The sequence below is a fragment of the Pelobates fuscus genome, chromosome 5, assembly GCF_036172605.1.
Source record: "Pelobates fuscus isolate aPelFus1 chromosome 5, aPelFus1.pri, whole genome shotgun sequence".
NCBI classification, from domain to species: Eukaryota; Metazoa; Chordata; class Amphibia; order Anura; family Pelobatidae; genus Pelobates; species Pelobates fuscus.
Window position 1 is genome coordinate 279,424,710 of NC_086321.1, and position 17,174 is coordinate 279,441,883.

At 39.6% G+C, this 17,174-nt stretch overlaps 1 protein-coding gene across 2 annotated transcripts in view; it reads right to left on the bottom strand.

Moving 5' to 3' along the window:
* The window catches only part of DGKQ (diacylglycerol kinase theta), a 178,312-nt gene that overhangs the window by 73,733 nt on the left and 87,405 nt on the right, over positions 1 to 17,174 (bottom strand). For both annotated transcript variants that reach the window (XM_063455346.1, XM_063455345.1), the window contains exons 4-6: positions 10,069 to 10,154; positions 3,511 to 3,636; positions 59 to 212 (exon numbers count right to left, since the gene is read on the bottom strand). In XM_063455346.1, coding sequence (XP_063311416.1) covers positions 59 to 212; positions 3,511 to 3,636; positions 10,069 to 10,154 — 366 coding nt within the window. The remainder of the gene's footprint in view (positions 1 to 58; positions 213 to 3,510; positions 3,637 to 10,068; positions 10,155 to 17,174) is intronic.

A 17,174-nucleotide genomic window follows, 5' to 3' on the forward strand; every position in this document is an offset into this window, starting at 1 on the left:
TTCATTTCTTCCATAACATTCAACACATTGTATGTAACTGGGAAAAGACAGTACTAACCTTGCTCGGTTTGGAGAGACTCTGATATTCTAAAACAATGCATTTTACTAAAATTTCGTGAGTGCAAGCGAACACAGTTGGGAGGAAGCACCATATCTCGTAGCCTTCCAAAGGTACATTCATGTTTGATGACTATGTAGCAGGAGGCGTGTGCCTAAAAAAAACCAAAAAAACACAAGTATGAGTTATATTATAAATCCGAGCACCTTTTTCAAATGAATACAAAAAATGTGCATGAATTATGCAGACAAGGCACATCTTAAATGCATTTTTTATAGCTTTTGACTTAAATACTTATCTGTATTTTCTGTATGCTCTCATAGTTTTTGCAAAAGAAAAAAAATACATGTTAGCAACCGGGGATTTTCTGAGAAATTTTAGATGACTTACAATTTATGCATCTAAAATGTAATTTAGAATAAAAACAATGTATCTTATTTACATAATCTGATATCTAAACACATTTATTTTAGTTTAAAGACACATAACTGTGTGTATTATTGCTGTGGAGCTATGTACTGCATTTAGACACACCAACAATGTGGTACTCCTAGAAAAGAGGGACAGAGGGATTTGGTCAAAAATCAGGACTGCCCCTACTAAATAGGGACACTTGGGAGGCATGTGTTAGCAGCATTCAGCACTTTAACCCTGTGCCACCTCCCCCACTCTAAAATATTTCATTCTTGCTGGTTACTGTGTTAATTTCCCTTTTTGTTAAGTTCATATATTTAACAAAGCATTGGGCAGGTTGAGCAGCGACACATGTCAAAATCAAAAAGACTTTTAGATCACATAAGCTCAAATGTGGTATTTAGAGTATCCAACAATATTGAAAGGTACTATAACTACTTAGTCTTATTGAATTTCTTAGAGTACTTGAAGTCACTTGGCACTGTCCTTCTATTCTGTCTGTAAAGATTTTTCAGCCATTTAACATTGAACAAGGGTCCCTGGCCAACCACAGTCCAGTCCGCGCTGGAGGTGTTGCTAAAGAAGAGATTAGAAACTTCCTTCTAGTCATACCGATCCACAACTGCAATAGCACTGTGATAGGTTGAAAGCAGTCAGCTGAAACTCTCAGCCAATCACAAATACCCATTGCTGCTCAGGTTAATGCTTCCTAATTAGTCCAAGCAGCATAGAGGTGATGGGCTGTGGTGGTGGACTCTTCTTTACCCATTAAAAGCGGTTCAAATTACCATTATGAGGCCTCTAAATAGAAATGAATGGTCTGAGTGTAGTGGCTTTGTTGTTTGCCTCCTGTAATGTAATAACATTTATGTTTTGTAGATGGGGCAATGTATTCATTGCAGCCTGACAGCCACTAGAGGGGGTTTCTGCTCCTACAACCAAGTCACTCTATATTCTGTGACGTCCAACGTCCTCACTTATTGCATGCGAGCGCCAAAGTCTTCTAATGCGTATCTTAGTGAAGCATTGGATTCACTACGAGAAACCTGTGACTGGTTGAGCAAGCCTAAACTCCAATCCTAAATGCTTCTCTGTAAGAAGCATTGGACTGGATGAGAAGACAGAGGGAAGAGCATCCTAAACCATCCATAAAGATGGCAGTGGATGCATGGAGAGTGTGTCAGCAATGGAGGAAAAAAAAAAAAAAGTTAAATCATAAAATGCTAAATAGGGAGTAGAAATCAATAGTATTAGGAGTACATGTTTGTATTCTTAACACTTTAGTCTTTTCTAGGGACTCTAGACACTACAAACGCTACATTGAGATGAAGCAGTTACATTGCCTACAAGTGTCCCTTTAAATCCAAAACAACAATACCTCCCTGCTTTCTCTCACTGGAAGCCAAAGGCACGCAATGCCACTTATATAGTGATTGATATTGATTTGGACAAATTCTGGAATGTCAATCTGGCAATTTGGGATACTCAAGCAATAGGAGAAAACAGGTGTAAGGAGGCAAAGTTGGAGAGCATTAGATGCCATGGAAATATACCAAGGGAGTAACCATTCTTTATGAAAGCCAAGCAAGCAAAAATGGATCCAAGAGGAACAAAGTTCATATCATTTGGCTATAGCTTTTAACGATTTCACTTTCTTAAGTTAAATGTGCATTAAAGTAGCAAATATATTTTCATATACTTTTTTTCCTCCAACTTCAATACATAAATATATATTTCTTACATCCAATACCTTCCTAAACACTGCTTGACACTTTAAGAACCAATCAAGAAAAAAATAAAAAAAAAGCATTACCTTTAAGGTTTTTCAAAACAGTTAGCTAACATTGTCGAGAATACATCACAAACAAAAAAAAGGATATATCAACAGAGAATGATACAAGTCAAACAATGGTGATCGCCTCCATTGTGCGTTTGTATTACACTAGGCAAAAAACAAACAAGTGAATCACTAAAAGGGGAGCCCTAAATCTACAAAAGGGAAACAAAGGGAAACAAACAAAATAGGCGAATGAAAGGTAGGGAGAGGACAGGGTAGCAGATGACCATTTAAAATCCATGGAGATTATTACCTTGGCTAATGCAGCCTACGTACCATATGGAATGGACAAATTTGTACTCCAGCATAAAAATTTAATAAATTAAGTTGCTTAGTGGCTAAATAGCTGACAAAACCTGTATCCTCTGTGGCACAAAACATACCCTCCCATATACATCTATAGGTAGTGTAATAGCCCTAAATATCATTCACCCCCACTGAAACGTATACCCCCTGCAAAAAAAGCAGAGTCTGGTACAACACCAGTGAAAAAGACAAGGTCTATCCAAGGTCACAGCTGTCTGGCCAAGTTACTTGAAGCCTACCATACAATGCCAACTACTAAAGTGATCCCCCAACTAAAAACAAAAATTGGTCCTACGCATGTTTCGGTGCTCATCAAAGAGCATTTTCATCAGAGACCCAGCAGCAAAACTAATTTGCTGGAGGTTTACCGGCTCAGCTATTTTTGCAGGGGGTGGGTTACCGTTCTGGGGTTTTACACCACCTATAGGCGTATATGGGAAGTTATACTTTTTGGATTAAAGGATATGGGTATTGTTGGCTCTTTAACCAAGGTAGAGCCTTCTTTCAGAGGAATCTCAAATTTATTTATTTATTGCAGTACAGATTTGACCATTCTATAAATACATGTAGACTGCATTAGCAAAGGTAATCCTCTCTTGGAAAATACAGTATTTGTCCTTGCACACTCAGCCATGTAAGGTCTACAGAACCACTACATTAAGCAGTAGTTGTTCTGGTTACTATAGTGTCCTTTGAATGTACTGCTACATGGTCAAGGTTACACAGAGGAAAAAGAATAGATAAAAACATAGCTTTAAAAGTATGTTGTGTTTTCTAAACATTTTAATCTGTAACATAGAATGATGCTCATAAAAACAACTTCTATATTTAATTTTAAAGGTTAGACTGGTTCTTCAAGGACTGAAGATTCCACAAACATGTTAACAGTTCTTACCTGAATGCCACACCATTCACATCTCATTCCAGAGAGGACCTCTGAAGAACCGCACGTTTTCTTACACACCTCACAACGGGCGCTCGAAGAGAAATTTCCCTCTCGCCAATGATGATGATATGTATCCTAAAGTAAATAAGAGCAGGGGGAAATAACACTGTAAATACATCTACATACCGCTTTTGCATTTCTTAAGGAACTTTCCAATGAACGCTAGGGCTACTGAATAAATATCTGCAGTCTGATCACATTAATATTTGACTGTCACATTCAGGTTTGGATGTTTGATTCAGCTGTAGGGTTTAGTAGAACAATTTACAGTATTGATTACATTCTATATTTTTTTCTGTTTGTGGATGTTAATTTTATAAAACAAAATACTATACCACCAGTCATCGTCAACGACTCAATGTATTATGTAAAAAAACAGTATAAACAATAATACTATCTACTAATCTGGTATCAGAAAGTGGTTTAAATGTAAAGCTCCAACTAATTAATACATTTTCTGGCGTAAAGCTTTCAAAAGTAACAACAAGATTAGATACTCCACAACTCCACACCAGAGCCAACTCTAAACTTTGTGAGGCCATAGGCCAAAATTGAAGTAGGAAACCCCAATAGTAATTCTCTCATTAGGCCATCTATATTGATAGATTGATAACAGAAGGTTTCATGACATCCGGCGTTTGTCTAACACGGTCTTGTAGTTATTATTAATGATCAAAAATAAAATATGATTCTACATAGCTCCGTTTTCATGTCTTCCATATTTAATGTTCTTTAAAATGCAAGGCATATTGCAGTTGTCAATAAAACATGTTCTCCCAGTCCCATAAACCTCTGTACAATATTCCTAATTACAATACTTCCGTTTCCAATTATATTACCCTTATCCCGATAACCAGCCTTATTTTTGGCGGCCTACTTGCAATTAAAATGGTCGTATTTTTGGGGGGACAGTTTCCTAGTGTCCCCGAAAGTAGACCACTAAAAGAATAAAGGAGGGCTGGCGAGACCAGACCTAATATTCAGGACTGTTGCGGGTCCATGTAATCATAGAACGGTTGATAAATCTCATGTCTTTCCCATTTTTCAGATTTCTTCTTTCAGTTTATTTTAAATTCACATTTTTGTTAAAAGTTTTATTTATTTAGTTTTCTCTGTTTTACTAAATTTAGGCACTTTTTGAAGGAACCTAATCTACTTTTTTCAGCTACTTACTGTACCTGGCTATTTTCTATACTTTTTTTTTTCTAAATTCCCTTTAGTTTCTGTTACACTTTATTTTTATGTTTCGTCAGCTGTATCTTCCATTTACTAGAGATTTTTGGAATGCACTCTGCTCTTAAGTCGTATGTAGAAACAAGTGTAATTCAAGCCAAAACTGTTCCAATTTAAAATCTAGTCGGAAAATATTTTACAGACAATGAGTGAATGAGACCATTTCAACAGATTTCCCAGCCAGGGATGTCTAGTGTATAATGTGTACGTAGGTGTGTGCGGTAAATATTTAACCCAATTTTAGGCTCTTATTCAAATAATTGCTGTGGTATTCTAGAAACACAGCCAAATCTGGTTGTAAATCATTTTGCGAGCACAGGGCATGTTTCCTAATATTCAGTATAGTGGGTATACATTTTAAATATTATCCCAGAATGCTTTGACATTTAACTTTCAGAAATAGATCTTTGGGCACTATAATTGCATATTCATGATGTTAGACAGGTGAGAAAAAAAAAATATTTCAAGAAAGAAAACAAGTTTCTGGAGAACAGATAATGTATTAATAGCATTTTCATATGCAGTTTTGTTAAAACTAATACGTTAATAAGTTATATAGCCTTTAGATTATGTTAAAGCTATATATTCCTTAAAGCAAGCATGTCAAACCCGCAGCCCACAATGAATATCTTTGCAGCCAGGCGAGCTGCAAGTTTGATATGATTACTGTTAAGGCAGAGTAGGCACCTGCTCTTCCTACATTGCAGGTGTCTACTCTGCTAAAATTTACCCGGACTGGGGGAGAGGTCGCTGGTGGCAGTGAGGGAGCTCAGTCTATTCCTGCTCCTCACTGCTCGTGTGCACGCGCCCTCTGTAGTGATGCCGGGTGCTGGAATAGGATATAATTATGGCCCAGCACCACTAAACTGTGCACGTGAGGGAGCAGTGAGGAGCAGGAAGGGAGATCTCCAGAGAGAAGATCCCCACTGGACCGCAGAGAGAGGCCCCACACCAGCTCCCAAAGGTAGGGAGCAATAAATAAAATGATTTTTGAGTGCGTGCAAGAATGTGTAAATGTGTGTGTCTGTCAGTGTGTGTGTGTGTCGGTCAGTAAGTGTGTCTGTCACTGAGTGTGTGTGTGTGTCTGTCACTGAGTGTGTGTGTCTGTCACTGAGTGTGTGTGTGTGTGTCACTGAGTGTGTGTGTGTGTGTGTGTCACTGAGTGTGTGTGTGTGTGTCTGTCAGTGTGTGTGTGTGTGTCTGTCAGTGTGTGTGTGTGTGTCTGTCAGTGTGTGTGTGTCTGTCAGTGTGTGTGTGTGTCTGTCAGTGTGTATGTGTGTGTCTGTCACCGAGTGACAGTGTGTGTGTGTATGTGTGTGTCTGTCACCGAGTGACAGTGTGTGTGTGTGTGTGTGTGTCTGTCACCGAGTGACAGTGTGTGTGTGTCTGTCACTGAGTGACAGTGTGTGTTTGTCTGTCACTGAGTGACAGTGTGTGTTTGTCTGTCACTGAGTGACAGTGTGTGTTTGTCTGTCACTGAGTGACAGTGTGTGTTTGTCTGTCACTGAGTGACAGTGTGTGTTTGTCTGTCACTGAGTGACAGTGTGTGTTTGTCTGTCACTGAGTGACAGTGTGTGTTTGTCTGTCACTGAGTGACAGTGTGTGTTTGTCTGTCACTGAGTGACAGTGTGTGTTTGTCTGTCACTGAGTGACAGTGTGTGTGTGTGTGTGTGTCACTGAGTGACAGTGTGTGTGTGTCACTGAGTGACAGTGTGTGTGTCACTGAGTGACAGTGTGTGTGTGTGTGTGTGTCTGTCACTGAGTGACAGTGTATGTGTGTGTGTGTGTGTGTGTGTCTGTCACTGAGTGACAGTGTGTGTGGGTCAGTGTGTGTGTGTGGGTCGGTCAGTGTTGGGTTGGCCACAGCTGGAAAGTGGAGGACCTGGAGGTGCACAGAGGCACGCAACGCCATGTCAGATTCAGACGTGATGTAAACTTTATCCACCTTCACAGGGTTTAAAGGAGTAGCAAGAGGGTCCCCCTTGGCACAGGGTGCAGACGGCGCCATTGGGGGTATACCAGAGGCTGGACTCTTGAGTCGCATACTGGCAGCAACAATGTGAGTGGAATCTGCTTGTTGGCCTTTTTTTATGGGGCCAGTGTGTAGTATAGGGGGTGCTGAGATTTAGTATAGAGGGGTGGACTGGGATTTAGTATAGAGGGGGGGAGACTGGGATTAAGTAGAGGAGGGCTGTAGAAACAAGTGTAATTCAAGCCAAAACTGTTCCAATTTAAAATCTAGTCGGAAAATATTTTACAGACAATGAGTGAATGAGACCATTTCAACAGATTTCCCAGCCAGGGATGTCTAGTGTATAATGTGTACGTAGGTGTGTGCGGTAAATATTTAACCCAATTTTAGGCTCTTATTCAAATAATTGCTGTGGTATTCTAGAAACACAGCCAAATCTGGTTGTAAATCATTTTGCGAGCACAGGGCATGTTTCCTAATATTCAGTATAGTGGGTATACATTTTAAATATTATCCCAGAATGCTTTGACATTTAACTTTCAGAAATAGATCTTTGGGCACTATAATTGCATATTCATGATGTTAGACAGGTGAGAAAAAAAAAATATTTCAAGAAAGAAAACAAGTTTCTGGAGAACAGATAATGTATTAATAGCATTTTCATTTGCAGTTTTGTTAAAACTAATACGTTAATAAGTTATATAGCCTTTAGATTATGTTAAAGCTATATATTCCTTAAAGCAAGCATGTCAAACCCGCAGCCCACAATGAATATCTTTGCAGCCAGGCGAGCTGCAAGTTTGATATGATTACTGTTAAGGCAGAGTAGGCACCTGCTCTTCCTACATTGCAGGTGTCTACTCTGCTAAAATTTACCCGGACTGGGGGAGAGGTCGCTGGCGGCAGTGAGGGAGCTCAGTCTATTCCTGCTCCTCACTGCTCGTGTGCACGCGCCCTCTGTAGTGATGCCGGGTGCTGGAATAGGATATAATTATGGCCCAGCACCACTAAACTGTGCACGTGAGGGAGCAGTGAGGAGCAGGAAGGGAGATCTCCAGAGAGAAGATCCCCACTGGACCGCAGAGAGAGGCCCCACACCAGCTCCCAAAGGTAGGGAGCAATAAATAAAATGATTTTTGAGTGCGTGCAAGAATGTGTAAATGTGTGTGTCTGTCAGTGTGTGTGTGTGTGTCGGTCAGTAAGTGTGTCTGTCACTGAGTGTGTGTGTGTGTCTGTCACTGAGTGTGTGTGTCTGTCACTGAGTGTGTGTGTCTGTCACTGAGTGTGTGTGTGTGTGTGTCTGTCAGTGTGTGTGTGTGTCTGTCAGTGTGTGTGTGTGTGTCTGTCAGTGTGTGTGTGTGTGTCTGTCAGTGTGTATGTGTGTGTATGTGTGTGTCTGTCACTGAGTGTGTGTGTGTGTGTGTATGTGTGTGTCTGTCACCGAGTGACAGTGTGTGTGTGTGTGTGTCTGTCACCGAGTGACAGTGTGTGTGTGTCTGTCACTGAGTGACAGTGTGTGTTTGTCTGTCACTGAGTGACAGTGTGTGTTTGTCTGTCACTGAGTGACAGTGTGTGTTTGTCTGTCACTGAGTGACAGTGTGTGTTTGTCTGTCACTGAGTGACAGTGTGTGTTTGTCTGTCACTGAGTGACAGTGTGTGTTTGTCTGTCACTGAGTGACAGTGTGTGTTTGTCTGTCACTGAGTGACAGTGTGTGTTTGTCTGTCACTGAGTGACAGTGTGTGTTTGTCTGTCACTGAGTGACAGTGTGTGTTTGTCTGTCACTGAGTGACAGTGTGTGTTTGTCTGTCACTGAGTGACAGTGTGTGTTTGTCTGTCACTGAGTGACAGTGTGTGTGTGTGTGTGTGTGTGTCACTGAGTGACAGTGTGTGTGTGTCACTGAGTGACAGTGTGTGTGTCACTGAGTGACAGTGTGTGTGTGTGTGTGTGTCTGTCACTGAGTGACAGTGTATGTGTGTGTGTGTGTGTGTGTCTGTCACTGAGTGACAGTGTGTGTGGGTCAGTGTGTGTGTGTGGGTCGGTCAGTGTTGGGTTGGCCACAGCTGGAAAGTGGAGGACCTGGAGGTGCACAGAGGCACGCAACGCCATGTCAGATTCAGACGTGATGTAAACTTTATCCACCTTCACAGGGTTTAAAGGAGTAGCAAGAGGGTCCCCCTTGGCACAGGGTGCAGACGGCGCCATTGGGGGTATACCAGAGGCTGGACTCTTGAGTCGCATACTGGCAGCAACAATGTGAGTGGAATCTGCTTGTTGGCCTTTTTTTATGGGGCCAGTGTGTAGTATAGGGGGTGCTGAGATTTAGTATAGAGGGGTGGACTGGGATTTAGTATAGAGGGGGGGAGACTGGGATTAAGTAGAGGAGGGCTGGGGTTTAGAAGAGGGGGATGCTGTTTTTCTTTTTATTTATATATATATATATATATATATATATATATATATATATATATATATACTGTACTTTAAAAAAAAAAAAAAAAAAAGTTTCTATGAAAATTAAAAAAAATTGGGGGCCCACATAAACTTAAACCTTGTTTATTTGGCCCGTTGTACCCTTCGAGTTTGACATGCTTGCCTTAAAGCTTTTATTTACAGCTGTAATAGGCCTAAATATGGAAGACATGAAAACAGAGCTACCGGTATTTAGAATCATCTTTTATTTTTGACCATTAATAATAACTACAAGACAGTGTTAGACAAACAATCAAATATCCATTTGGCCTTGGAAGGACAATGTACAACAGTTTTTTTGTGGTTTTGTTTTTTTTAAACCACACTCCCAGATCTCTGTGTGGATGGTCTTACCCATAAGTAGCATGTGATAAATGGAGTTCTAAGGTGTTATATATCCCTGTAACCCCCATAAGTATCACCTGTACACCATGACGTGCTATTTGCAGAGACCTGTGCATACTAAAGAGACACAGACTCTGTTTTCCATTACTCCACTTCCACCAATGACAACAGGTATCTGTTTTGAACCAGGCAGCACAGAACAAGCACATGTTGGGCAAACGTCATACCCATGATTTACTCTGAAACCAGATTAATTTAAATCTACCTTTACTGGTTAAATACTTTATTATTATCCCCTGCATGATCCTGAAGATTGGACAGGCAGCCCATTAGTCCCCATTTTTTTTTAGAATAACCTGCCTATTATGGGTGTCACGTTCCGCATTACTGGTGATGCCGCCTCAGGGGATATCATTTCAATGCTCATGTACACTTATTCTGGTTGGGATGAAAACCTGCTAAATACACACATGCAAGTATACTTACATGATCCTGCTGGCCCCCATGGTGGCACTGCCGACAGTCACTGCAAGCAAACAGGACACAATCTGAATGTACATGAAGTTCACAAACTATAAGAGAAGAAGCAAAACATAAATTTAGAAGAATACAAGACTATCAATCAAAAACTTCAAAGAACACCTTTATTGGTAGGGATAATTATTTTTTAGTAATCATTCTGAATTTTACAATTAAATTTAATCTATTCATTCTTCTAACAAGAAATCCTGGCAAATGAATACATTTTAATTAAAATGTTTAAAAATTGGTTGACTTCCCCACCTGTCATTCACTCTGCAGCATAGAGGTCCAAGCCAGGATTGAGTGTAAGTGGTGAGCAGGAGAACCCTCCTACATGCAGTTCTCATGCTCTCCATCACAGTGATATTCTGCCAGCAAGGGTTTTCCATGCCTGAAGCCAATTTAAAGCCAATATGACTTTGGCACTGAACTTTTAAAGCCAATATGCTGGCACTGAAGACAGCATGTTTCTTTTCTTAGGGCAAGTTCCAAATCACACAAAAAAGGGAACTGGCAGAATTACAACAGGAGGGTTAGGTTTGAATAGTGCAACACCCATAAACCTAGGCGAATGGTGATCGTGGACCAAGGGATAGAAGGTAAGAGTATAAAAGCTCCAAAATACATAAATATATCATTTATCATTACCAAATATAACCACGCACAACAACAGGTTCACTTTAAGGTTTTGGGGTTTTATTATTGGCGATAAAGATATAAAAATACTATTGATATTATCTTAGTGCCATATCATACACTTCTCCGGTGTATGTGCAAAACTCCAGTAGCCTTTCAAATTCAGTGAAACAATCTCAGATTTGCAGTCTGGTCCAAAAAAAACATTTGTTTCCTGCTGTTCTCCGCATTTGCAGAGAACGAAGATGCTTAAGCCTTTCATATACAGCTATATAACAAATGGTGGAAGACAAATCATGAAAAAGGTCTATCTGAAATAAGTGATAATATCCATGTACAATACTTGGGCCTTCCACATAATTATCTCTCACTGTACTTAAACGGAAAACAATTATGTGAATAGGAACTTCCCATATTACAACCAAAGCTATATTTATGTGGTTGAATTATGCACAATTACCTAGCCTCTGAGATTACAAGGTAGAAATGTCCCTACTTTGCAAACACAAGCAGGTACTACACATTAATATATGTTCCCTATTGCTAGTCAGCATGAGTCAGAGTAAAAACAGGAAGATAACAGAATTAATAAAGCCAATCTTACTCTCTGTTGCACAATCACTTTTCCCATAAGGAAAAAACTAAAATAAATCTTATTCCATATTAAGCAATAGGATAAATATACCTTTCTAATTTATTTAACAGAAATAATGTAATCTGACTAGGACAAAGTAAAAATGTCTTTGAACAGAGTTGATTCTATACAAAGACTTTTTTTTTTTTTTTTTTTAACTGTCCTGCCTAAGTGATACTGAAGAGACTCAAACACATTTTCACTACTATTGCTACAAAAAAATTGGCCGGCTGCCATATAGAGGATTTTTTGGGGCAGCAGAGTACATGTCTTATTTTGAATTTTTCTTTTTCTTTGTATTTTTAATTGGATCTTTAAGATTTTATATCATTGTGAATTAGATTTTTTTTTTTTTTTAATTGTAAGCATACTTTATTTAGTGTCTATTTAAATAGTATTGTTTTTAACAAACGTTAATAAATTGTTTAATAATAGAGCTATATTGGTTGGTCTCTATTCATCAGTATGTGTATATGATTCTTTTATGTGCAATGTGCAGTTGATGTTGATATTTCTTATAGTAGGGTACCAATAGTAATATAGTTGTGCAGTCCTTAGTGTGTATGTTCTAGAGTTTATTATAGGTTAGAGGTATTTTCCTATACAAGACTAGCAGCATCCCTCTCCCTTTGTGAATTGTTGTTTTTTTTTATTGCTTCACCATTCCCACACCCTTAAGAATTTAAAACGTTCGTTCAAAATTTACAAACTGGAAATTCTTAGTCACCTGTGATATTGTGGCCTACATTTTCATATTCACTTGGACTTACCACCAACATTGGAATTGTAAACCAATGTTTTCCTCAGTGGGCTTCCTCATCGCGTGGCAGAGTTTTACTCTGTCAGTGCGGCAGAAGCACCTTTAGTAGCTGTGTGTATGACGACGACCACTATAGGTGGACATTAAAAGCTGCAATATTTTACACTTGTAGCTTTACATCGAATGGACCTCTGCACCCAGGCCACTTCACAGAGATGAAGTAACCTGGGTGACTTGAGTGGTCCAAGCAGTAATAGCTTGCTTATTGCAGCCTGAATCTTGCCATTTGGTTTTCAATTCACCACTTTGTTGTTTAGCAAATAAACGCAGTGGATAAGAAACCCTCTTTCATCATGTCTAATCTTACATATTCACAATGGTTATTTTACGTAATATACTTTTTTGTTTATTATTGTAATTATATTGAATTATAAGCTATAAAATGAATAGTGATTTATTGGTAGTGAACCAATAAGGGAATACATTGAGATAGGCACACTGATGTGAAATTAGCTAAAAAATACAGAATATTCCTTTAATAGACTACTATTCTGGTTATTTTCCAGCACATAACACTTCTTCTCTTCCACAACAGTGCTGCCAGTGTTTAACCCCTTAAGGACCAAACTTCTGGAATAAAAGGGAATCATGACATGTCACACATGTCATGTGTCCTTAAGGGGTTAAAGAAATTGGAGTGCAGTCAGCAATTCTTATTCCATTCTATTAACAACTTCAATCCCAAATCTTTCATCCCCTATACAATTCTCCTAGTAGACCAGATAGGGAGTCAAACTACTTAAAAGACCGCTTGCAATGGGTGGTGGGGGAAAGGCACCATAACCAGATAGATAACTGAAGTAGGCATGGTGCTTGGAGTGTTCATTTAAAGCTAAATAAACATTACCTTAGCATGTAACACATACAGTCAACTGACAACCAGTGTATGCATTTCACATAAAGCCATCACAACCCTTGTAGCAGCCATGCCCCTTCACATAACGATTTAATTGGACAAAAGTTGGAAAGCAGAGGGATTTTGTCTGGTGTCTCGGAGAAGCTTGATACCAAAAAATAACTCAGGATGACTGGACACAGATCGAAATTGAGACTGTCCCACAGGGACATAATATTCTTAATTTAAATCTATCAGAATGCCCAATACAGTCCATTAGTAAAAAAAAAAAAAAACAATAAAAAAAAAAACATTTAAAGATCTCAAGTGTGAGTCTATTCTATTATAATTACTTCTGTTTTAATTACTTCTGACTACCAACTCAAAATACAATAGCTCTGTACGTCACGCAGGGTTATTTACTAAACTGTGAACTACGAATACAAAGTGAAGTTCTACATTTATGCAAAAACAGACAAAGTAAAACTAATTTGAATTTAAAAATATGTTTTTTAATATTAATTTTAAATTCCTGACAATGGAGACTTTGAGAAGAACCATATCAATTATGAGTTAACACTTTGTTTATGCAGCCCTAGTCACAACTCCCTGCATGTGACTTGAACAGCCTTTCTAAACACTTCCTGTAAAGAAATCTAATGTTTAAACTTCATTTAATGCACATTCTGTTTAATTTAAATTGTCTTAGCTCTTGCTCTGTTAATAGCCTGCTAGACCTGCAGAGGCCCCCCTGTGTGTGATTAAAGTTAAATTTACAGAGCAGGAGATAAAAACCTCTAAAGAAAGATAACATATGATTGAAAATGAAACCAAGTCTTTCATACAGGCTGTCAGTCCCAGCCAGGGTAAGTGTGGCTAGCTCCTACATGGCATACAATTGAGAAAAGAGAGGGCATGATTTTTACAGAGAAACTTCTTTGTTAAGATACCGGTAAGTTGTTTTGAGGTCTATAGTATCATTTAAATTGAGAATTTCATTTAGTTGTTTTTCTATGCAGTATATGATATAACTGTGACACTGCCTCATAATACATTGTTTGAAAAGAAGAAAAAAAAAAAGGAGGCTGGAAAAGTGGATAGTAAATATTGTGATCATATCCACTCCGAGCTGTCGACTGCCAATAGCTTACTCTGCATATATCTATATGAAACACTTAATCAGTTGTCACCTTCCTATAAATGTGGTAATTGAGAAAGATTTGTGTCTGCAATTACAAAACTGTAGGAGATGTGTTAAGAAAACAACATTATTGATAAAAGATTAAAAAAATTAAATGAAGTCACTAGAGATAAGGGGTGTTAAAAATATGCTTATAGTGATTTTTGTAACCACTCATAAAACCTGAGTGAATTTTTTTACACCTCACAATGTTCAAGAGTTCAGATTACAAAGCGTAAACAGCGTGTCTTTGAAGGAATAATATAAGGTAACCATAACAATAAAACAAATAGTTCATAGATTAACCGGTTATGTGAGTCATTCTGTAAGGAATATGGGTTGGTTGTTTTGTTTTTTTTTTCTTTCAAAGCAGTAATAATTTTTTAAGGAGGATTTTAAGGGGTTTACTTCTTAAATTGTGAATTTAAAGGAACACTATAGTAACCTAAATTACTTTAGCTAAATTAATTATTATTGCCATTTATATAGCGCCAACAGATTCCGTAGCGCTTTACAATATTATGAGAGGGGATTTAACTATAAATAGGACAATTACAAATAAACTTACAGGAACAATAGGCTGAAGAGGACCCTGCTCAATCGAGCTTATAATATTCTAAAGGAGGTGGGGTGTAAAACACATTAGGACAGGAATTTGCAATCAAATAAGGTAGGCTGCCCTTTAGAGACAGGGCAAGAGACAGGTATGTGAGGTAAGGGTTAGTCTTGGAGGCCATAAGCTTTCCTAAAGAGATGGGTTTTAAGGCACTTCTTAAAAGATCCAAGACTAGGGGAGAGTCTGATGGCGGTAGGCAGGCTATTCCATAGGAAGGGAGTCGCCCGCGAGAAGTCCTGCAAGCGCGAGTTGGCCATACGGGTGGGGACAACGGACAGGAGATGGTCACGGGCAGAGCAGAGAGACCGAGAAGGGACATACCTATGGATCTGTGAGGAGATATAAGAGGGGCTAGAGTTGTTCAGTGCTCTAACCCCTTAAGGACCAAACTTCTGGAATAAAAGGGAATCATGACATGTCACACATGTCATGTGTCCTTAAGGGGTTATAGGTGTGAGTTAGTACCTTGAATTGACTCCTATAGCATACAGGAAGCCAATGTAAGGACTGGCAGAGGGGTGAGGTGTGAGAGAAACGACTACAGAGGAAAATCAGTCTAGCAGCAGCGTTCATTACGGACTGTAGGGGTGCAGTACGGCTTTTGGGAAGACCAATCAGGAGAGGGTTACAATAATCCATGCGGGAAATTACTAGAGCATGGACAAGCTCCTTGGTAGTATCTGGTGCAAGAAAGGGGTGGATGCGGGCCATGTTTTTAAGATGGAATCTACAGGATTTGGCAACATGCTGGATGTGAGGCTCAAAGGTGAGACCAGAGTCAAGTATGACGCCACAGCGCTTGCAAGGATGGACTGATGTTAGTACCAGAAACTTGAAGGGAGAGCGAAAGAGGAGGATCAGTATTAGGAGGAGGAAAGACAAGGAACTCAGTTTTTGAGAGATTGAGTTTCAGAAAGCGGGAGGACATCCAGTCAGAGATGGAAGAAAGGTAAGCGGTGACACGTTGCAGGGGAGAGGTCCGGGGGGGAGAGATATATCTGGGTGTCATCAGCGTACAGGTGGTAGTGGAATCCAAAAGATGTAATACGTTTGCCAAGAGAGGCAGTATAAAGAGAAAATAGAAGGGGACCAAGGACGGAGCCTTGGGGGGCTCCAAACGAGACAGGACGAGGGGAGGAGGTATCATTAGAAAAAGAGACACTGAATGAGCGTTGGGAGAGATAAGAGGAAAACCACGAGAGGACAGAGTCACAGAGACCAAGCGATTGAAGAGTTTGAAGAAGGAGAGCATGATCAACAGTGTCAAAGGGCGCTGAGAGGTCAAGAAGAATTAGTATGGAGTAGTGGCCTTTGGATTTAGCTGCGATTAGGTCGTTAGTAACTTTGATAAGGACAGTCTCTGTAGAGTGGAGAGGACGGAAGCCAGATTGAAGGGGGTCAAGAAGAGAGTTGGAATTGAGGAAATGAGACACACGGGTAAAGACAAGTCTTTCCAGAAGCTTTGAGGAAAAAGGGAGCAGGGATATGGGACGGTAGTTAGAGGGTGTGGATGGGTCGAGGGTTTCTTTTTTTAGTATAGGTACTACAGTGGCATGTTTAAGGTCAGCAGGGACGATGCCAGAAGAGAGCGAGCAGTTGAAGATGTTTGTTAAAGAAGGCACGAGACAAGTGGAGAGAGATCTGATAAGGTGAGATGGGACAGGATCGAGTGGGCAAGTGGTGGGGCGAGAGGAGCAAAGAAGAGCAGCCACCTCTTGGTCAGTAGTTGGGGAGAATGTCTGAAGGGTAGGAAAGGCATGATCTATGTGTGGTTGAGAAACAGAAAGGCAAGGAGGGGAGAATTATTTCCTTAGCTGTTCAATCTTGTCAGTGAAGTAACATGCAAAGTTATCAGCAGTAAGGTTAGTTTGGGGGGTGGCCACAGCAGGGCGAAGAAGAGAATTAAAGGTGTCAAAGAGACGCCTGGGGTTGCGGGAACATGAACTAATGAGAGAGGAAAAATAGGACTGTTTGGCAAGGGCTGCAGTTTTAGTGTATAGATCATTCCGCTGCAATTTCACTGCTCAATTGACTGTCATTTAGGAGTTAAATCACTTTGCTTCTGTTTATGCAGCCCTAGCCACACCTCCCCTGGCTATGATTGACAGAGGCTGCATGAAAAAAAAAACTGGTTTCACTTTCAAACAGATGTAATTTACCTTAAATAATTGTATCTCAATCTCTAAATTGAACTTTAATCGCATACAGGAGGCTTTTGCAGGATCTAGCAAGCTATTAACATAGCAGGGGATAAGAAAATCTTAATTAAACAGAACTTGCAATAAAGAAAGCCTAAATAGGGCTCTCTTTACAGGAAGTGTTTATGGAAGGCCCTGCAACTCACATGCA